The following is a 22,586-nucleotide window of genomic DNA, read 5'->3' as shown; positions in this document are numbered from 1 at the left end:
CTCCTAAACATGCTATGCTATAGAAAGCGATAAACGAGTACCTTGTTATGTACAAAGTCGATCAATCATTACCGCACAACCGGATTGTTGAATCAATCAAAGTTGGAGAATTACCAAATGCGACCACAAGCGAACGGGCCAAAGTTTTAAACTAAACACAAACAAAAGAATTAACAAATAAAAATATAAATACTATACCAGAAGGCCTTGGTGTAAGTGGGAAAAAGGCGAGCCGAGTGACCCGTTAAAAAGAGTTCACTAGCCAAAAGCATCATAGCGCGCGGCGCGCGCTACACCAGAAAAACAGAACCAGTCTAAAAAGACCAGAATTTCCAATGAGCCACCACTTAACACCTACATAACTAAATTACAGAAAAATAGAAAAATAAAACCGTTCGGGTGCCTCCCAACAAGCGCACGTTTAACGTCGTTAGCTTGACGCTATTTATTGTTTCGCGAATGGTAAGAAACTTCCTCGCGGTACGCCCATGCTTTCGCCACAAACGCCACCTAAAGAAAATGTCCTGCCCAAACAATTAACAAACGAATCAAAAGAAAAAGTATATACAAGTATGTGTAAAAAACACCAAATTACAATTGAATGGTGAAATTGACTAAACAAGTTGAAAAGTGAAGATATGTAATTTAAGAGCTAATCCGAGTTCAACTTGTTTAGTCAGTTTACCAAACAAAACGAAACAAGTATAACTATACAAGAAAATACAAGTATGAGTCTATACACAAAATATACGCTATGGACATATATACGAAACTTAAAACATAAAACCATCGCAATGCGATTAATCTCAACCAATCCCCGGCAACGGCGCCATTTTGTTGTGGCGGTATAGTGGCAAGCAACAAAAGTTTTGGAAGTATTCATCCGGGATTTATCGTGTCCACAGAGATTGGTGAGAAGAACTGCCCTTCGACTATCTCGCGTTCTAATTTTCATGATTTGGGTGCGGAAAGGTAAATGCGAGAAAAGTAAATAAAAGCAGATAAACAATCTCAATAGCCTAAGAGAAATAGTTATGGAATTGCATTTCGTTCTACCCGTCGAATACTTAAATCTGAAGATCTATCGCTCGATACTCACAATACGCATCAACATCATCTGGCATCACTCGAGATGCCACATCGGTGTCCATGTCTGCAACACCGACGAAAGCTCAATCGTACTATTCACATCAGCGATTTCTCCACCGACACAAACAACACGGGGGCATTAGACTCGATACCCACTACGATTGTTAGTCCTAAATCCATGTCTGCAACCCAGAAACTAACAGTTATCATTCCTAATCTAGATCTATGGTGTCCATGTCCGCAACAACACAAATCCAGAGCATTTAAGGAAAAAGATCAAGAAGAACAACAATGATGATTTGTAAAGCGAATATATAAACGATCCCAAGATCCACAAATATACATACAATAAGAGTAGAAACATACATACAACACCCACCATTGGAATGAAACAAAGGGAAGAGAGAAGATGAACCGGAAAAATCTCACCGGTACAATGAAATCGAGACAGATCCATGATCAATCCACATGACGTTGCATCCAATGGTGTTTCCTAAACCTCTAAACCACCAAGATAGGATCAGAGCTCAACTTGTCAAGAAGAGGTGATAAAAACCTAGAAAAATCTGTTTAAAACTGGATGCAACGTGCGTAGCGCGCTCTCACTTATGTACCAAACCGCTCTAACGCGCGAAGCGCCCTAAAAACCACGCGACGCGCCCAAACTTCTGCCAGCTTATGTTCTTCAAACTCGAAGAGCGCGCGACGCGCCCTACAACGTGCGAAGCGCCCTGCACCAGAACAGCAGAATTATTTCCTCTTTGCTCTCGCAGCCGTGTCTTTGACACTTTATTCCTCAAGGCTCCGAAAACACAAGAATACCTACAAAAATACAACAAAACTATCAAACGGTATAAAAGTGTATGAAAATACAAGTATTCGGAAAGTAAACGTAATTACACAAAAACGGGGGATTATTCAAACGGTATTAACAAAAAGCATCGATAAGTGCCACTATTTACATACACAAAATAACTATAATTTGGCACTTCACAGGTACAAACCAACAACTATTTATCCCCCCTTTTTTAGCCATAATTTTGGCCAAACCATCAAGCATTCAATCCGGAATTAGCTAGGAAAACTGAACTATGCTTGTTGTAGTCTCAACACACTATATAGGGAAAACCAATATCACAAGAACAAACGCTCATGCTTCCACAAAAACTTCAAGAAAGATGTCAGAACATTGGGTATGACATAATGCAAACATATCAGCATAATGTATAGGAAACAACCAAATACTACTCTCCCTAAGCAATAGTACAACCTTATCAAAGTGTCAATCAACATGTCAAGACATTTGACATGAAATCATGACACACAAGCTTCCACACTAACACTTTACTCCCTCTTTTTAGTCAAATCTTGACAAAAAATAGAGTAAATGTACAATAAAATTGGAGGCAAACACACAATATCATATGGAAACACATAATCATTGGTGGAAGCACAAATTTCTTGATCATCTTCAGATGGTTTCCAACTTTTACCCCTGTCAAAAATCCTTATGCACTTCTTGTTTCTGTCACATGTTTTAGGAGTGTTGACACTGAACTCCCTTGACACCCCCGTAGAGCATGTCTTCTTCAAACCAGCCATTTGATCTTGTAGAAATCTTTTGATCCATCAATTAACAATTGCAACTTGCGTAGGCTTATCATGCATCAAAGAATAGAGGAAGAGGATAGTATCTATTACACTCCTCCACACATGTAATTGTTATAACTCCTCAATAGTACAAGTTCCTAGCCCACTGTTTATGTTCTCAATTTGATTTGCATATGTGGCTTTAGTGAACATAACAGTGAGTCGTTCCTTAGTGTCTACATGCTCCAGAGTAACCATCTTGCCTTCAACAAGATTCTTGATGAGATGATTATGACTGTCAGAGTTATTGTTCCAGCTATGTTGAATGGGATTCTTGGATATTAATAGCACTAAGATTGTCATAATACAATGCTATGACATATTGCTTGACATTACATTCCTTGTCCATCTGTTTCATCCACACTAGTTGAAAGAAACTTGTTCTTGTTTCACCATATTCAGCTTCAGCAGTACACCAAGAAGCATATATTTGCTTCTTATTGTACCATGAAATCAGACTATTTCTCAAAGAGAGGCATCCATCAGCACTACTATCCCACTTTGTATTGCAAAAAAAATTCTGCATGAATATTATGCTGTGAGAGTAAAGCACACCATAAGACCTTGTTCCAATGATACATTTTAAGATCTTATTTTCTTGAATAATATGGCTCATTCTTGGTTCAAGTTTAAAAACAAGACATGAATTTGACATGTCCTTATTTAATTCAGTGATGTCCTCTTCATTAAGGTGTCTTGTAATAATTTCCTTGAATTGTTCTGTCTGAACTCTAATAGAGATGCCTGAAGTGACAAGAGAGTTGTCTGATTTAATACTTGTGAACTCACAAATCACTTTTGTCCTTTCCTTATTAGTCTGCATAAAAGATGTTCCAACATTGTTTTCGACATCCAACTCTTTTTCAATGATTAAATCACCATACTTATGGTTTCCATTTGTAATTCTAGTTCAGGAGTTAAACACTCTAAAAGTTCTGTTGTTTGAAAAGTAACCCATAAATATCCCTTTATCACTTATGGGATCCATCTTATCCTTTTGATCTTTGTCAGATATAGCATTTACTTCCAAAGATATGAAATTCTTTTATTGGAGGCTTCCTTATTTTCCATAACTCATAGAGAGTTGTTGAAGTGCCTCCCTTTAAAGTGACTTTATTATGAATATAGCATGCAGTATTTATAGCCTCAGCTCAAAACTGCAATGGAAATTGCTTAGCATGAAACATGACTCTAGCTGATTCTTGAATAACCCTAGTCTTCTGCTCAACAATTCCATCTTGCTGAGAAGTGATGGAAAAAGAAAATTCATGATTGCTATCTTCATAAGCATAATATTCATAGAATTTTGCATTATCAAACTCCTTGTCATGCTCACTCCTAACCTTGAAAATCACATTATTATGCTCCTTTTGAATACTTTGACACAGATAAACCTAGAAAAATCATCCATAACCATATAGAAATACATCTTTCCACTCAATCTCTCTATCTGCACCAGTCCCATTAAATCCATATGAAGAAGTTTCAGCGCTTTAGAAGTGGTATGATGTTGCAACGATGGATGTGACATCTCGGTTTTCTTCCTAATCTCACACTCACTTCAGACTTTCCACTCCTGAATCTTGAGTTCTGGCACTCCTCTAATGATTCCTTCAAATATGACTTCCTTCATTCTTCTGAGATGAAGGTGTCCAAGCTTCTAGTTCCATGGCTTTTCTTCGTCCTCCTTGGTTATTAAATATGTGGAAGAATAAGCAATTATTTGAGGTTTCCACAGATAATATTTGTCTTTAGACCTTATACCCTTCATCGGAATAGTCTCTTTATCATCTTTGACTAAACATTATGACTGGAAAATTGACTAACAGTCCTTGGTTACACAACTGACTAATGCTGATAAGATTAGCAGTTAGTCCTTTCACAAGAAGAACATCTTCTAGACTAGAAAAGCCAACACACACCAATTTTTCAACTCCTTTAATTTCACCTTTAGATCTATCACCACATCTAACAGAACCTGTGGGCTGAGATCTGATATCCACCAACAACTTCTGAGCCTCTGTCTTATGTCTAGAGCATCTACTGTCAAAGTATCAATCTTCTTTGGTTGAATCTCTCAAAGAAGTATGAGTTATAAGGTTAACATCCATATATTTAGAACTTCTCTTTTTACTCACTAGATTGGCTTTAAAGTGAGCAGAAGGTTTTTGGACTCCATATGATTTGTAACAAAAATGCTTTACATGACCATACTCACCCCAGTTATGACATCTTCAAGTTGAGTGTTTGGCTTTAGCTAGAGTTTCAAGATGTCTGCCAGGATGGTGTAACATGCGGGTGGACATGGTGATCACTTTCTTCCATTTATATGATCAATATGTTGCAACGTCGTCAACTACCCGTTTATAACTATATGTAATGTTAAATTTATGTTAACAACTATCTATGTAATGATGAGTATTTTAATTTAATGTCGAGTTGTTGTGGTTTCTAGATCTTACTCATACTGTCTATGTTTCTGCTTTGAAGTATCAGTGTTATTTTCGAATATACATCTCCAAAATATACCAAATACATGTTCAGAGATACAACTTTGGACTGAAATTATGTATAATATGGATGGCTCACTCCTTTGCATTCAATTTTGTAAAAAATGGATACGTCCAAAAATGCATGTCTGAATCCTATGAACATTTTTTAGTTTTCACTAAAGATTTGTGAGAAGATATAGAGGTGGAAAAAAATTCCTAGGTTTAAAAACACCTCTTAATGATGCAAGGCCCAAAGGTAACTTTTTTTTTTATTGAATAACTCTTATTTGCTGCTTCAAATTTTATGCTATATATGAATTGCTTAAGTTTTGTATAATTACCAATGAATCATGCAAACCTTTTTAGAGAACTTTAACTGTTTCACTTATTGAGTTTTGACTAGAAATGATAACTTCATGCTCAACACTTACAAACTCACAAATCTTAGCTCAAGTGACACAAATTGAGTGCTAGGTTGGACATCATCAGAATTCGAACCATATTATTCTGATGTTGCGTGAATCTTTAGTAGTTATTACTGTTTCGTCAATTGAAAAAAAAAAAAACATAAACACTTGCAAACAAAAAAACTAATAGGAAGTGAAAATTTTCTACTTTTGAACATCTACAAGATCCTTCAGGCAAAAAAAAATTCTACAATAAAGATTGATACATAGTTTGTTAACAATGCCTGATTCAATACCAAACATCTAAAGTCTAATCCTATGTTAAGTGACTCCCAAGTTCTCTAGCCAAATACTTCAAGGAATCCTAAACTTGGCCTCTAGAACTATAATCATGGATCTACTATGAGAAACATTGTTGGAGAGTCACTAATGTACAAGTAACTATTGTGGAGGGATAGTGCTTGCTGCATGTACCATCCATGCATTTCCAAACTGCTTCAGAGATTAACAGTAAAACATCACTCTCTTCACATTTTCCTTCAAGGCTGGCAATGGCTTGACACCGCAATCTCCTGCTGCCCGTGTTGTCTTCGAACCACGACCACCCGTGGTGGAGCCAGTTTCCTGTAGGTCTGGCTCCGTGTAGAAACGTGCTCGAAAAGCTGCTAAATGTGCATAATATGCTGGAGGGACTGCACAACAAAACCAAAAGAGCCATTAACTTAGTGCATTTTCAGGTGCAAGATGGAAGAACCTCAATAAAAACAAACATAATATAGAAACAAAACGATAGCTGGAAGCCTAAAACCAAGCAATATTTATAACATTGAATAGGCTTACCAACAGATACGGAGCGTGTACATCTAGCATATGTGTAACAGAGATTGTTTGTCAAAGACTGAATTCCATCTGCTGTGAAGTTGTTTTCATCCCATAGAACGTGATAATGCGCAGGACGACTTGTACCCTGTGTGTGTGGCAAAAGAATGTCAAAAACCATAGTTGAGTCAAATCCAAATTTAGGTTTAGATTTATATGATGTGGAAGCTATCCATTTTGGCTTCGACATGCTTCCAAATGAAGGCATGTCTCAAATCTTCAAATTATTACAAGTGTCAGTGTCAAGCCCGGTGTCAGTGCTTCATAGATAACTAGAAGCTAGATATTAAGTAAAGTAGATTTTAAGTATCACTTTTAGCCTAATTTTTACCTGGATGCCAGCGTGACTGCAGAGATAAAAATCAAACTCGGTCGGGTGACAGATTTTTGTATCAACAACAGTTCCTGAAAGCATATCAAAAGCAGAAAAATATCAATCATAATATTCAAATAAAGAGAACAACTCATAAATTCAAATGCGTGTATAACCATTTCAGGAACATTCAACATACCAGGCAGTATATTTCCACTCCTATCTGTACTGTTCCTGTCCCTGTGGTTGTTTGCGAATAACCGAGTATGATGTCTTTTTTGTACAACTATAAAAGTTACCGGAGGTTGATAGTTTGGCTCCAAAGAAGCACACGCCTTTATAAAAAACTTATATGTTAATATAGGAACAACTACAACAAACAATTACAGTAAGAGTGCGTAGACAATTCTAACCTTCCGAATCGCATCCAACTCGTATAGTAGAACTTGGTAAAACTGTCCTTCGCTTACACCATCCCTGAAAAAATAGTACTCCAATTAGATTTCATCATCTAGATATATCATGAACTCACGATATTATTTTCTAAAATACATATACAAATAATCTCATTCTAATTCTTAATTCTTTATCGATCATAAATTAAAGATATAGACCTATAAAATATGATCCGCTGTGGCTTCTGTCCTGTCGCCCTTCTAAACGAAACCAACAAATCTCTGCAAAAATAGGACACAACTTAAAATGATAATACTAAAATCCTAGCACTAACATTCATATAAAACAACCAATAACAACAATGAGAATCACAAAGGTTGAAGATTACCGGATCATGCCACCACTAACAACGCCACGAACAGGATCGTGCCAAGTTTTGTACAAATCTTGTATAAGTTCTTGTCTTTGAGGTTGAGCACAAACTAAACCTGCATACTTTGTAACTTCAGGCCAATCTTGTGACGCTACTACCTATAGATTCAAAAATAGATATTAGTAATCAAATCCTTTGATAACCTTTGCAATATCAAAAATCGAGACAGATAGATGATATAAAAAGTAAGCCGTACAGCTGCTATTGAGGGGCTGGAGTCTTCCCCGTTTTCAGGGTGTGTAACATCTGCTCCAAATATTATTGTTGGTATGTCACTAACCAACGGTATTCTGCAGCTTACGGCATCAACAAGAACAGTGTTTCTACCACCCATCTGCATCAAGAAGACGGCAAATGATCACTAACTAGCTGGTGGAACTTATTATTATTTTAGAGCAGTTAGAGTTCTAACATCATATTCAACCAGTAACACATTCATTTGGGGTTTGTCGCAATTGAGATTTGAGAGCAAACAAACCTTGACATTGATTTTCAGAGACACATTAGCCAAGTACTGCTTCGTGATCTTGAAGACATGCTTTGTTAAACAACATTGAGAAATTAAACCAAGGTCAGTCTCACATATACGCTTGAGATCACCTGAAAACAAAAGAAATCAACACAAAAGCATGAATATTAAGAATTTGAACGGTTGTAAAATAGTTATTAGTACCACTTTCTTCCTCGTTTTTAAAACAATGTTGTACATGTATATTGACCAACATGGCTTACCGTAGAGAGAACCATTGTTGTCGGGCAATATTACTAACAAAAGCTCCAACTCTTTTCCTTTGGTTTTGTTTGATGATACATGGTAAACATGCTTCAAAGCTTTCTCCACTTGCTCAGGTTTTGCATTGTAGATCGGAATAACAGGGTCTAGATTAAATTCCTACAACAAAAAACATTATGAATCTAGTAAAATTTTGGTTATATTTCAAACACGACAAATCCAAAGGATGGGGAATTTTACCATGCCAGATACTTGACACATTTGCGCAAGCTCGTTACAAAATGTACGAGCCACACTATCTTGCACACTTCGTGAAAAATTTATGCATGCCCAGCGGCTAACCGTCATTCCATTAATCATTTTCTGCATCATTCAAGTATTAGGAAACAAACATACAGGCACTAAAAGGCATCACACGAACTCCACGTCAAACAAGAAAAGCACATACATTGGAATTTCATAAAAATTTACAAAATCAGAAACTATTTGATGCAATTGAACTGATAGTTGTTATATCAATTTGCAATACCTTGTTCATCATATTCCACTGGCCAACTTGGGGTAAACAATTTTTTTCTTTGCCACTCTCGTGATATTTAAGCTGCAAACAAAATCAATTTAAATGAATAATTATGAGGAAAAAAATAGATTGCATTTTAGGCATCTAACGTCGATTGGAGAAGCACATTACCCAAGGAGCGGGAAGAATTCGTGCTTCTACTGACGCTAGCTTCTCACTGACTTTAATCCCAAATTCCTTTGCATAAGGATCTTGATCATAAGCATTATGCTGAACTGTCTGCTTGTATGCAAAATTGAATTATTAATATGAAGATCCAACATTAATATTTAGGTTCTATAATATCATATTTATACATTAATTGTTTGAGAAAATACGAAATGTCAGAGTTGAACATTCTTTAATTTAATCAACATTATTGATTAATATTTTATTAGTTACAACTCAAAATGACTTCACCAAGTCACCATAAACTTCAAATTTTGATAACATAATATTCCATAAAAGTTAATCATATGCAAACATCACTATTTACCCGCAAAATATCATTTTCTCGATCACGGGGTCTCTGGCATGTCACTTTCAGTAGTGAGGTAATTTGCTTTTCATTCAACCTTTTAGTATATCGTTGTCCCTCGACGATTTTGCAGGCCTGAGGAACCAGAGGCATGAAAGAAAAATCAATATAATTATGAGCAAGTATAGCAGTAACATAAATGGCATGAAATTTTCACTACCTCCATAGGTAAATAGTTTGCTTTCTTTTGATTTCCACCAACTTGAAGGCAAGGAAGGTGTGTATGTTTAATAGTGAAACCGTACATCTCCTGGAAGTATTCAACCACTGATTTCATAGTTGAGTTCTCATCAACGGGAAACCTAAAAGAAATACATTTGTGGAAAATCATTAGAACTTTACTGAATTTGCTGTATAGCAATCAATAGTTACAAGACTAGAAAGAAAATTTACTTACACAAGTTCTCTTGTTGGTTGAGAAGTTATACCAGAAACACGATACTTTCGTCTAACACTCCCTCTATGCGTCACTTCAACTTTAACTCCTCTAAGGGATTTCTTAATCTGTTAAACATGTTAAACTAGCTTTGTAAGGGCCTGTTTGAATTGGTTTATTTTACCTTTGTTATAAAAATAGCTTATACACAAGCACTTAAATACTAAGTGTTTAAGCTGTAGCCTTCATTAAGATGTTTATCCAAACGTGGCCTAAATTTAGAGTTTTAAGACAACATGGAAAATGAGTGAATCAAGATTTTTTTCCAATAAATCTAGTACCTTAATGCGATCTGCATCAGACAACTGCCTTGACAGAACATCTTTACCTAATAGCTGGCCAACAAATTCCACCACCGGAAGAGGTTCAATGAACGCGGCAGAAGCCATATCTACGGAATGCAACAAAAGAATGTAAGATGAATCAAAGGTTGAACTGCATTTTCATTAGAAAAATAGGTTAAAAGTAATGATATACCAATATTGAGGGAAAGGCCCATCTGAGTAGGTCTTATGCTTTGGTAAAATCCACACCATGACTCCAATCCTTCTCCGAGTCGTTGTGGTGTTCTAATATCAGGTGAATAAAACGACCTCCCAATGGGACAAAACCTTTAAAAAGTGCAGCTTTTGTTAGAAAAAACGAGAATCGTAACCTTCAGTATTTCACAGTTTTAAATGATAATTATTTCGTAAAAGTACCTCTTGGATGCTAGCTCTCTTAGTACAATGTCTAGAATTTGTATTGCCTCCTGTGGAGCATCTGCACGCTTTCCAGCCAGAAACTGTCCCAAGTGATGCAAGTTAGCCCTTGCAACAAACTTGATCACCACTTTGTATTCTCTTTCCCTCCTGAAAAATTCGAGTATCAGTTGAAATTTAACTTAGTACAAACAAATAATATATATAAAGTCCTATGCAGTCCCGACACTTTAGATTGAAAACATGTTCATGTTCGACACGGACAAGAAACATTTGCAATAAACCTTACTTGGGGCCATTAATTCCATCCTCTTCTTCTATAAGCTTAATCTTAAACTCTCTCCAGGAAAATGGAAGAACTCCTGCTGTGTACAGACTTTTCCTGCCATCATATGCTGGAAGCCTCATGCCAAGGTCAGATTCTTTATACAGCCTCACAAGTTCTGCTATAATGGATCTGTTAACTGCTTTGGAAGACACTTCCGGTGTAATAGTTACCTATAAAATACAGCAACAAAGAATGGCATTAAAATTAAACTAAAGGAAGCAACAATAAGAACAAAGCCTTACGAAAAAAAACTTTCGCGGCAGTTTTTGAATGGTTAATTACATTGAGTAGATGATTAACAATAACAAATATATCACGTGAAGAAGCTCATTTACCATGAACTAGGTTGTGGTGAACCATAATACATATAGATTCGAACACCTAAAAACTGTGATTAATCATGTCTAAATTTGTGGTTAATGCGGATACTTAAAAATGACTAATAAGTTTGACATCTGCTATATCCATTAAACATCGACCAAACGCAATTAACCACATAATAATTGTGGCATAGTTTATCCAAATTATGTTGCTGAAATAACAAATATGAAGTCTTTAAGCAAAACTTAAGAACTCATAAATGGTACTAAGGAAAAAGGACAGCCAAAACAGAAGCTCATTCAATTCATTCTGCAATTGAACAGAAGACATAAGAGGAAATTAAAGGATAAACTTAAATGCTTCCATACAGGGCTATGTGTGAATCACTAAAGAATACCAAACTATATTGTTTTTGCAGAAAGCTATAACTAGACTAGTAAAAACCAATGAAAAAAACTTACATCATACTGATTCAAGTCCTTGTCTGGTAATTCTGCAAAGAAGTGGTTAGCTTTAACAATGCATTTTGTACCAACTTGTCCATAACCTGGCCTTTGAGCAAAACTCAAAGACTTGCTTGAAGTAGGAAAACTCATCTCTACATCACTAGAAACTACGTTTCCATTTTGAACAACATGACCATTTTCATTACTTTTCACAGCAGTACAAGGTCTACAACTTGGTCTCATCAAAACATCAACTTGATCAGATTTTCGTCCATTTCTACTCCTTCTCCTTCCACCACCACTCCTTCCTTGAGGTGGTGGTGAAGTTTGGTTATGTTGCTCTTGTGCCAACAATGGTGGACCTTTACCATTTTGAACAGCTTTAGTAACCTTCTTAGTTTGATTCATAGTGTTTGGCAGATGAGGTTTGATTACAAGGTGCTGTTCTGAACTCTCTTTCATTTGCCTAAGAGGCATGTTGAATTTTTGCCGAGTTCTTGCAGGAATATATAGATATATAGATAGTGATATTCACAGAAATAACCAGTTTTTCACGTTTAGTTTTTGCCTATAACTGCAAAATAGTGAAAATTACTTCAGCTGAGAACACATAAACAAAGGTGGAAATTATAGGTGAGAGGACAAATAGAAGTTATTATTGCTATAAAGTGAAAAAGCAAAACCCAATTATGAGTTGTTGAGCTTATAATGAAACAATGCATAAAGATAAAACTGGTATGGCGTGAAAATGTAAAGTAAAGGAAACTGTTTAAGAATACAACATAAACAAAAACATTGCTATTCCTTTGCAAAAACTGAAAATCCAACAAGTTACCATTTTTTCAGCAAGCAAACCCAAAAATGGTGTCAGAGATTGAACTTGAACAATGAACAATGAAACTAACTGAATAAGATAAGGCAACAACAAAAATCAAATTTTGATGACATTTTCTCATACCCTTTTGATTGAAGTTTCAAACAACCAGAAAACAAGGAAATTTCAATGTGAATTTGGACTTCAAAATCATGGCTTTATTTCACACCGACATGAAATATCACACAACCAACAAAAGATGAATTTAAAAATAAAAAAAAAAAAACATTTTTTAATGTAGTACTTGTGAAAAACCCAGAAAACAAAACCAGCTTCTTAGGCCTGTCACCTACCAAAGAATGAAAATCAATAAACACTACATAGCCACATAAATAAATAAATAAATAATTGGAATTTAAAATAAATAAAAAAGTGAAGGCAAGTTTGAAGAGAATAAAACAACCACAAACAAACAAAAATCAAGAACAAAACATCCTTAGTGAAGGAATAAACATTGAAAAGGGTAGCAAAATTACTGTCTACTACTAGTAGAAGATATTTAGACAGAAAAACCAAATTCAAAAAAAAAAAAAAAAAAATTAATGCTAAGGCTATAGAGTAGAAAAATGATATCTTTATTAAATGCCTTGAAGTGTAATCAAAGTCAAAAAACAGAAAAATGAAAACTCACCAACCAACCAACAAGCTAACTCACTCACTCACTCACCTATAGTTTACAAGAAAACGGAAAAAGAGAAGAAAAAAATTATCAAAAAAACAAAACTTGAACTTACCCTTATGCTTATTTCTAGCTAGGTGATTAAGGAACACATGTAAGATCAATGAGAGAGTGAAAATGAAAGATGGGTGGTAAGCAAATAGATAAAAATGGAGTCTTTTTGTAGGATTTTGAAGGGTGAAAAAAATAATATAAAAAAAGTGGAGAAGATGAGAAAGGAAGATGATGATGTTGATGAATCTTATACACGCATGCAAAAGAGCTTTTGGTGTTTTCTTTATCACGTGTAAAAGGCTTTGCCTCTGTCCCTCACTTTGCTTTTTTGATGAGTTGCTCCCTATGATGGTTTGGTTTTTTAACTCTTATATTTATGCAAAAACAAAAGAGAGAAAAAAAATAAAATGGAAAATTGAAAATTTATTATGAGAGAGAAAGTGAGTAAGTGAGTCCAAAATAGGTACTGATAGGATTATAAAAGCAATCATACAAGGAAGAAGAATAATTCGAACTTGCAGTCATCTCTATTGCAGGCTTCTGCTATTTGTGTTTTCTTTCTCATAATAATAAAAACTTTGAATTTTTGTTATATTTAATTATTTATCACCTCATTTTATTTGAAAACATATAGTAATAAAAATTGAAATATCAAAAGAGTAGTATTAAAGGTTAATATTAGTAGTATAATGGTTTCACTGTTTCCTATGTAAATGTTCCAACAATCTTTTTGATAGTTTTGTTGTTTAAGTGTTCACTTGCCCATGATCCATTTTTCCCTTGTAACGGTCGATTCAATTTGGGTCCACTTTTCCTAGTCATGTAACAACAACACCTTTTTTTCATTTTATTTGTATCTTCACTTTTTGGGTATGATTCAGTGCTTCTCGGTGTACCTGATGAGTGGTGGGCCAGAATGGGATACACTGTTGATGGATTTGGATTGGTGAATCTTGATCATGATTATTATGTGTGAGTTTGATGTGTGTGGAGGTGCAGTGGGGATTACGGTGGATTGTAATCATTGGATTATATTGTGTGTGTGAGGGACAAAATCTGAGGTAGTGATTGTTTATGATGGTATCCTGAGACTGTAAGAGGTTAGTTGAGTTTCCAGTTCACAATGATATCTAAGGTGGAAAATGAAGTGTGTGGGATTGGATGAGATCAAAGGATACTCGATTGTAATTTGGATTGTTGCATATTGAAATACTGCTAGGTTTTTACTAACTATCATTACTTGTTGACTCCAAAGGTGCCCACATAATGTGTCATGCACTCTACCTATCATGATCCTCGTTTCTCTTTGAATAGTCTATTTTACAAATATAATTGTAAGTTTTTTTAATCATTCATTCTTTTAATATCTCGAATATATAATCAAGATTATATAAAAATAGCAGAGAAACGAAGTGTCAGTTTTTTTTTTTTTTTTACTAAATCAGTTTTTTTTAAATTATATTTATTGTCTTAGATAACACAACGTTGTTATGCATGAGTCTTTACCCTCTCTATAAAAGATTCACAGTTTTCGGTGTTAGAAAATCAAAAGTGTCAGAGATAAATGGTATAAAAGCATGTTGATTATTGGAACATGATTTTTCATGTTAGGCCACTTAACTTGAAGCGGCTTTGAGAGTTGCATGTCTTACGGTAAAATCTTCAATCCTCAGTTCCACCAGTTGAAAAATCCCAGTCAATTTTTCACGTGCATGTTTCCCCTCCTACCCACTCATACACCATAACAATTGTTGGCCTATGAGACTATCTCTCATCTGGTAGGTCAATTAAGAAATTCACAAACGTCTATTTCTATATAGATACTCATACACGTCTAAATATATCAAATAGGACATCTCTAACAAAGTCATATCGGTATTTGAATCTTGAAAACTCCTTACAATAAATAGTGTATTCTCTTTATGTGTCACGCTTTGTGGCAAACAGAGCAAATCTTATCAATAGGAAATAAGGGAATCATAAGACAATATTTACACATTATGACTTTCTCAATTTTTCAATTATATAACCAAACATTGAATAAATTTGTTTGACACTTTTCTATACTTCCTCTTTTGTTGAAGTTTTGTTTAGTAATAAGCATTTAGTGTTAAACAAATTACCTAATCATTACATCTTAGTGGTTGTATAAAAGAATGTAGTCGAATTTAAAAGTTAATCAAAAATTTGACTATTAGTAAAAGGGTGATTTTTTTCTTCAAGTGATTATGTCAATGAATAAACTTTGTTATTAGATTGTGAATTTTTTAAAAGAATATTAAGTACGACAATTAGGAATGACATACAAAAATATAAGTAAAATACAAAATATGAATGTAATGGATAGTATTATGTTAAGGAACTATAATTGATCGGAGATCAAAGATTGTGAATTGTAACGGTGGATTTGAATTTTAGGTACGGCGAGAATGGGACGAGTCTTCAAGTTTTGCACTTCAACGTCAAAGCCAATATGAGAGTAAGATGAGTGAATGAAGTTTGAATTTGAATTGTACCTGGAAAATGGTGTGCTTCCTTTTTATATAGTAGAGTGGTTATAGCAACCTACTAAACATTAGACGCATGATGCGGGGAGCCATTAGATAGATCCTGGATCTTGATCTCCTATGCTCTGACCCATAATAACACTCCTACTCCACGAGTGATCTGATGGATTAATGTCTTCTTTGGGCCTCAGTTGTAAGGCCTTCTGACCAGACGTAACAGTTTCCCCGTAAACTATTGCCTCTTATTTGTAATGTGAGGGCTTTGTTGCATTTGTCCTTTCTCTCCGGTCGTAACCCGACTTGAGTGGAAAACCAATAGGTGACGTTGATATTATTTGGAACTTGTGCCTTAAATATGTTTCATGCTCCATATGTCTTTTCGTATATTCTATCATAATGACCTTTGGAAAATGAAGTACTTGAGTGTTTTCTTGAGGCGATATGGTCGTAGATGGTGCTTATAATCCCTCTTTTTTGTAACTCATTATGTGATCTTTGAGGAGTAAATTATACAGTTTCTTGAGGTGTTACCTTTGTCCTTTTTTGCCATCTGTATTTCCATACATATTATTTTCCTTATTCAAAGAAAGTGATGACCATCATGAGTCAAAAATCGAAAGAGGATGTTTTTGCATGTTGGGTTGATCTTTCCATTTCAACTACTACTTCTACATTTTCTCGTGAAGGTAGACTCAAGAGGATTTTCCTCGACGTGGGTCTTTCTTCGGGGGTGTACTAGTTCTTAAGGAAAATAAAAGGATTTGCAATGAGTATGGCAGTGCACTATTCCTTTTTATGAGTGCACTTTCTCACTTTTGGATATCAATTTACCCTTCAATAGTTTGGAAATAAAGGTTTTAAACCATATGATGATTGCTCCCTCTGAGCAGAACCTTGTGAGTTGGGCTTACATCAAAGTCTTCCAGTATTTGTGTGACTCTCTGGGAGGAAAACTCTTTTCATCCCTTTTCTTTCATCTTTTTAGAATAAAACGTAGCTCTAAGAACCACGCACAAGGCCGTGGCGTAATCACAATGGCGCAAGTTACTCGTTATTTCAAAGAGTTTTCTGAAGGCCTGAAGCATTTCAAAGATCGATTCTTTTTTAAGACGGTTACAAGTTAGGCTAATGTCGGAGTTTTGAAGGCGGTGTTGATTATTTTTGAAGCTATATCGGGATTAAAAGTTAACTTTCATAAAAGCATATTGTTTGAGGTCAGTGTCTCTGAATCATGGTTGTAAGAGGCAGTGATGGTTATGAACTATAAGCACGGTCGCCTATCTTTATTATATTTGAGGCTGCCTATTGGTGGAGATTCTAGGAATCTTAATTTTTGGTATCCTCTGATTGATCGTATTAAAATAAGGTTGTCGAGGTGGAAGAGTCGCTTTTTCTCTATGTTCTTTGTTTCTTTAAGGTGCTCTCAAGTATCATTTCTTCTCTTAAATATATTTTTAATGCATTTTTCTAGGGGTGGGGGGGGGGGGGACTGAGGAAGTAAGAAAATTTTCCTGGATTAAATGGGATAATATTTGTTTGAAAAAAGAAAATGGAGGTCTAAAGGTTAGGAGGCTGGAGGATTTTACATTAACTTACTTGGTAAATGATATTGGAGGATTCTAAATGAGATAGGAAGTATTTGATATAGATTATTGTGCGCTCAGTATGGTGAGGAAGGGGCGATTATGCTTTGGGGGTAGTGGTGGTGGTTATGGAGGAATTTGAAAAACATAAGGAAGGGTGTCGGTTTAGTTGATGGAGGGAGGTTGCTTGATAAAATTGATCAAAGAATAGGAGATAGATCTTCTACTTTGTTTTGGTTAGATATTTGGCTTGATGGTATGTCTTTGAAGGTAAGATTTAGTAGGTTGTTTGATTTAGCGGAGAATAAGAGGGAGACAGTAGCAGAAATTAACGAATTGGGTGGGGGAGAATGGTGAGGCATGGATGTGGCATAGGAGGTTGCTTGCTTGGGAGGATGAGTTAGTGAAGGAGTGTATTAAGTGGTTAACCTCATTTGTTTTACAAATGGAAGTAGAAGATTGTTGTGTTTGGACTTTACATCTATCTTCTTGCTACACTGTCAATAGTGCTTATAAAAATTTGTCTAAAATTATCATCAACAACAATCAGGCAAACTCCCGATTTTTATGGTTGAAGACTGTGCCGCTTAAGGTATCTATTTTTGTCTTGCGGTTGTTAGTGAATCGCAGCCCTGCGAATAACAATCTGGCTAGGCAACGGACTCTTGCTACGAATGATCAAAGATATGTGGCGAGTTGTGGCGTGGATGAAGACATAACTCATTTGTTTGTAATATGTGATTTTTTCAGTAGGTTATGACCTATTATTTTTAATTGGTCACGGTTCTCAATGACATCCCAAGGAACAATTTTGGATCATCTCTTGCAGTTTGGTGTACTTGGCAGTTTCTTTGAAGAATGTTCTTTCAATTCCAACTACCTGTATTTTTTATTTCTCTTTGTTCCACTTAACCTCTAAGGCACTTGAATTTATTATGTTAATTTATTTAGACAATTTTTGCCCTTAGTAATGGTACCTATCCTATTTTACCATTTTTTTTTATTGTTGTTATTTCAAATAAAAATATTTTAATTATCATTAATATTATTTTAATTATGTTTGAACCAATCCAATTAAACAATTACAATAATACTTTATTTTCTTTTTATAAATCTTAACTATTCATTACCATCACTATCCTATAATTCTTATTTTGACTTAATTAATAATTTATATTTTTTTATTTAATTTGATTAAATATTTATTTGTAATTTGTTGCAATATTTATTAAAATATTCTTCATAATTACAAGTAAATTGTAAAAAATAAAATAAAACTGAATTTAAAATAAAATCACAAATAATGTAATTTGTTCAATTTTATTTTATTTTTTACAATATACTTATCACATTTCCTTTTTCAAAAACTTTTTCTTTTAAGTTTTTCAACAATTGTTATTTGTTCAAGATTTGTCAGAGATTCGTTATAAAACTTAACTACTGTATGTTTAAATTTATTTTCTATTAGATGATAAAATCATAAAATATCAACAAAATCCATAAATTTACTATACATAAGAATTTCAAAATTATAGTCATGCCCGACGGGCCGAACATATTTTTCTGACGGGCCAACAAAATATTTACTTAAAATTGAACAAATATTAGAGATAATAAGTTTAATGACTTTTGAATTACTAGAGCATATAACTTCTAAATTACTACACAAATTTAACATACATAATATTATTCAATTCATTAAATCTAATGAAATTATTAAACCAAATACATATTTTTGGTGTATAATATGTTTTATTTTATAATATTTGTTAATAGAAATTGTAAAATTAAAATTTTAAATAATTATAAAAATTACAGGCATGCCCGACTGGCCAAACCTATTTGTCCACCATATATTTGGTTTAATAGCAATTACCAAATCTATGTATATCCTTACAAATATTACAAATTGATAAATTAAATTAATATTTGTATGACAATCAAATTTTCTAAATGTTTTTTCTTTTAATTCCAACGACCCGTATTTGTTATCTCTCTTTGTTCCACTTAACCTTTGAGGCATTTGAATTTATTAGGTTAATTTATTTAAACAATTGTTGCCCTTAGTAATGGTATCCATCCTATTTTGCAATTTTTTTTATTGTTCTTATTTCAAATAAAATATTTTAATTATCATTAATATTACTTTTATTATTTTAATTATGTTCGAACTAATCCAATTAAACAATTACAATAATACTTTATTTTCTTTTTATAAATCTTAATTATTCATTACCATCACTACCCTATAATTCTTATTTTAACTTAATTAATAATGAATTTTTTTTTAATTTTATTAATTATTTATTTGTAATTCGTTGCAATATTTATATAAAATATTTTTCATACTTACAAGAAAATTGTAAAAAATAAAATAAAATAGAATTTAAAATAAAATTACAAATAATTTAATTTGTTCAATTTTATTTTGTATTTTACAATTTACTTATCACATATCCTTTTTCAAAAACTTTTTCTTTTAAGTTTTTCAACAATTGTTATTTGTTCAAGATTTGTCAGAGATTCGTTATAAAACTTATCTATGTTTAAATTTATTTTCTATTAGATGATAAAATCATAAAATATCAACAAAATCCATAAATTTACCATACATAAGAATTTAAAAATTATAGTCATGCCCGACGGGCCGAACATATTTTTCTGACGGGCCGACAAAATATTTACTTAAATTGAACAAATATTAGAGATAATATGTTTAATGACTTTTGAATTACTAGAGCATATAACTTCTAAATTACTACACAAATTTAACAAACATAATATTATTCAATTCATTAAATCTAATCAAATTATTAAACCAATATATATTTTTGGTGTATAATATATTTTATTTTATAATATTTGTTAATAGAAATTGTAAAAATTAAACTTATAAATAATTATAAAAATTATAGGTATGCCCGACGGACCAAACCTATTTTTCCACCATATATTTGGTTTAATAGCAATTACCAAATATATGTATATCCTGGCAAATATTACAGATTAATAAATTAAATTAATATTTGTATGACAATCAACATTGAAATTTTTTTAATGTTAATTTGTATAAATTTTTATATACTTTTTTTAACCATATTTATATCGACTTTACGTGACCCGTGCGAACGCACGGGTCCTTTACTAGTTTGTTTGTAATATGTGATTTTTTCAGTAGGTTATGACCTATTATTTTTAATTGGTCACGGTTCTCAACGACGTCCCAAGGAACAATTTTGGATCATCTCTTGCAGTTTGGTGTACTTGGCAGTTTCTTTGAAGAATGTTCGGTTGACTCTTAAACACTATTTGGTTATTTGTGGTTTTGGTTATTTGGAAAGAATAAAATTGGCGTATTTTCCATAATAAAGCGAACCATGTGCAAACGTTATCTAAAAGGGTAAAAGTTCAGTCGTTTTGATGGTTAAAGTAGAATATATTATTTTAGATTATGATTACCAATTTTGAAGGTTAAAACTGTTATAGACAACTGCAGTTGGTTAATTGGAAATGGCTGCAGTGTTAATTTTTGGCTTGATAACTGGATTGGTGAGACTTTGGCCTTCAAATTTCATATTCCCAAACAGTTTCACTGTGCTCTGACTTCCAGGGTCTGTGATTGGTGGAAGAACAATGCTTGGTATGTTCATAGCAATATCCAGGAAGTTGTCCCTCATCTTCTTAGCTCTATTTCCAGTTTCTCTATCCCTGAGATGGATGTCCCTGATTCTTTTGTTTGGAGAAATTATACTACTGATCTGCTCACTATCAAAGAAGCCTATAAAGAATTGGTTAAACCTAGGCCTTCTGTTTTATGGTCTGCCTTCCCTTGGGACAAAGACTCCCCCCTTCCCACTATATGATTGTTTGGAAAGTGATTCACAAAAAGATGACAACTGATGATAACCTTAGGATTCGTGGCTTCTCTTTCCCATCCATTTGCAATCTCTGCCTGAACAACTCTGAAACTACTGAGCATTTATTTTTTGATTGTTGTTATGTTAAGAATCTTTGGAACTCGTTGAAGGGTCTGCTCAATCTTAATTTTAATATCTACTGCATTAAGGATTGTAGAAGAATTATTGAGATGAATTGGTCTGCTCAAGCCATGTCTGTGGTTAAAGCTGGTTTGGTGGGAGTTTTTTATCAAGTTTGGATTGCTAGAAATCATGCTAGATTTGAGGACAAGCAGATCCATTGGAAACACTGCATTTCCCTAACTGTTGCTCAGTTGCAAATGATTGGAAATAACGCCAATAAAACCTCAAACTCCTCCATTTCTAACTTCACTGTGCTTAAGAACTTCAACATCTCCATCAGGCCTAGTAAGGCTTTAACTACAATGAATGTTTTGTGGACTCCTCCCCTCCATGGCTGGTTAAAATGCAATGTCGATGGTGTTGCTTGTGGCTTTCCTTGGACCTCGGCGTGTGGAGGTATTTTCCGAGATCATAATGCTCTTCATGTGCTTAGATTTAGTGCCTTATTGGGCAAGGAACCTCCGGAAACTGCAGAATTTTTAGCAGTTATTATGGCTCTTGAGAAAGCCAAGGATTTTGGGATATATAAACTTTGGATTGAATCCGATTGCATTCTTGTTGTTAACGCTTTTAAGGACCATAGCTTTGTGCCTTGGAAAATCAAATCTCGTTGGCTCGTGTGTTGGGCATATTCACTTTCCATAGATTTTATGATCACACACATTTTTAGGGAAGCCAATTTTTGTGCGGATTTTCTTGCCGGTATTGGATTAAGAAACAAAGCTACTACTTGGTTCAATTACATTCATGAAGATATCATTAGTGAGTACTTGCTAGATAAGCAGGGCACTCCTAGACTTAGACTTTGTCGTTAAGGGGTCTTGGTTCGGTCCGCCCTTTGTCAAAAAAATAAATAAATAAAAAGCTTCAAAAGTTTTAAATTGAAAAAAAAAATGAAGGACTAATATGAAAAACGCATTTAAAGTTACTAATTTTATTTATTTTTTTAAAAAAGGTTTGCGAGAGAGAAACAAATTTATCTATACAAAAATATCCTTCATTATGAAATTACCAACAAATTGTTTAAAGTACACCTCTATAATAAAAATAATAATTCAAGTACATCGAATTTTATCTTTGACCCAAGAAACAAGTTCTTGATTTTATGCTTGAGGAGGCCACTAAAATTGCACAGTGAGGGGACCACGGACTATAATGGTTTTACGGTTCAAAGGGGAAAAAAAATAG

The 22,586-nt window shown here is 33.9% G+C and overlaps 2 protein-coding genes across 3 annotated transcripts; one reads left to right on the top strand and one right to left on the bottom strand.

Moving 5' to 3' along the window:
* Positions 1-5,818: 5,818 nt before the first annotated feature.
* On the bottom strand, positions 5,819-13,668 carry LOC131595791 (protein argonaute 10-like). Of its 2 annotated transcripts, none has more exons than XM_058868260.1 (22): positions 13,330-13,668; positions 11,737-12,295; positions 10,916-11,124; positions 10,627-10,776; positions 10,403-10,536; positions 10,207-10,316; positions 9,887-9,993; positions 9,650-9,791; positions 9,448-9,564; positions 9,084-9,191; positions 8,922-8,993; positions 8,633-8,755; positions 8,392-8,551; positions 8,138-8,259; positions 7,856-7,993; positions 7,615-7,757; positions 7,445-7,507; positions 7,244-7,307; positions 7,030-7,165; positions 6,849-6,922; positions 6,479-6,605; positions 5,819-6,330 (listed from the first exon to the last, which is right to left on the bottom strand). In XM_058868260.1, exons 2-22 carry the CDS (start codon positions 12,196-12,198, stop codon positions 6,143-6,145), a joined length of 2,949 nt encoding a protein of 982 aa, XP_058724243.1. In that variant the 5' UTR covers positions 12,199-12,295; positions 13,330-13,668; the 3' UTR covers positions 5,819-6,142. The 2 variants fall into 2 exon arrangements, with proteins under 2 accessions (XP_058724243.1, XP_058724244.1); XM_058868261.1 differs by lacking the exon at positions 13,330-13,668 and adding an exon at positions 12,680-13,081.
* A 7,579-nt stretch (positions 13,669-21,247) lies between these two features.
* LOC131598268 (uncharacterized) lies at positions 21,248-22,213 on the top strand. Its single transcript, XM_058870885.1, has one exon. It carries the CDS (start codon positions 21,248-21,250, stop codon positions 22,211-22,213), a length of 966 nt encoding a protein of 321 aa, XP_058726868.1.
* Positions 22,214-22,586: the final 373 nt, after the last annotated feature.

The sequence above is a fragment of the Vicia villosa genome, linkage group LG4, assembly GCF_029867415.1.
Source record: "Vicia villosa cultivar HV-30 ecotype Madison, WI linkage group LG4, Vvil1.0, whole genome shotgun sequence".
NCBI lineage: Eukaryota > Viridiplantae > Streptophyta > Magnoliopsida > Fabales > Fabaceae > Vicia > Vicia villosa.
Note: the sequence above shows the minus strand (reverse complement) of the source record. Positions and strands in the feature narration are given on the sequence as shown.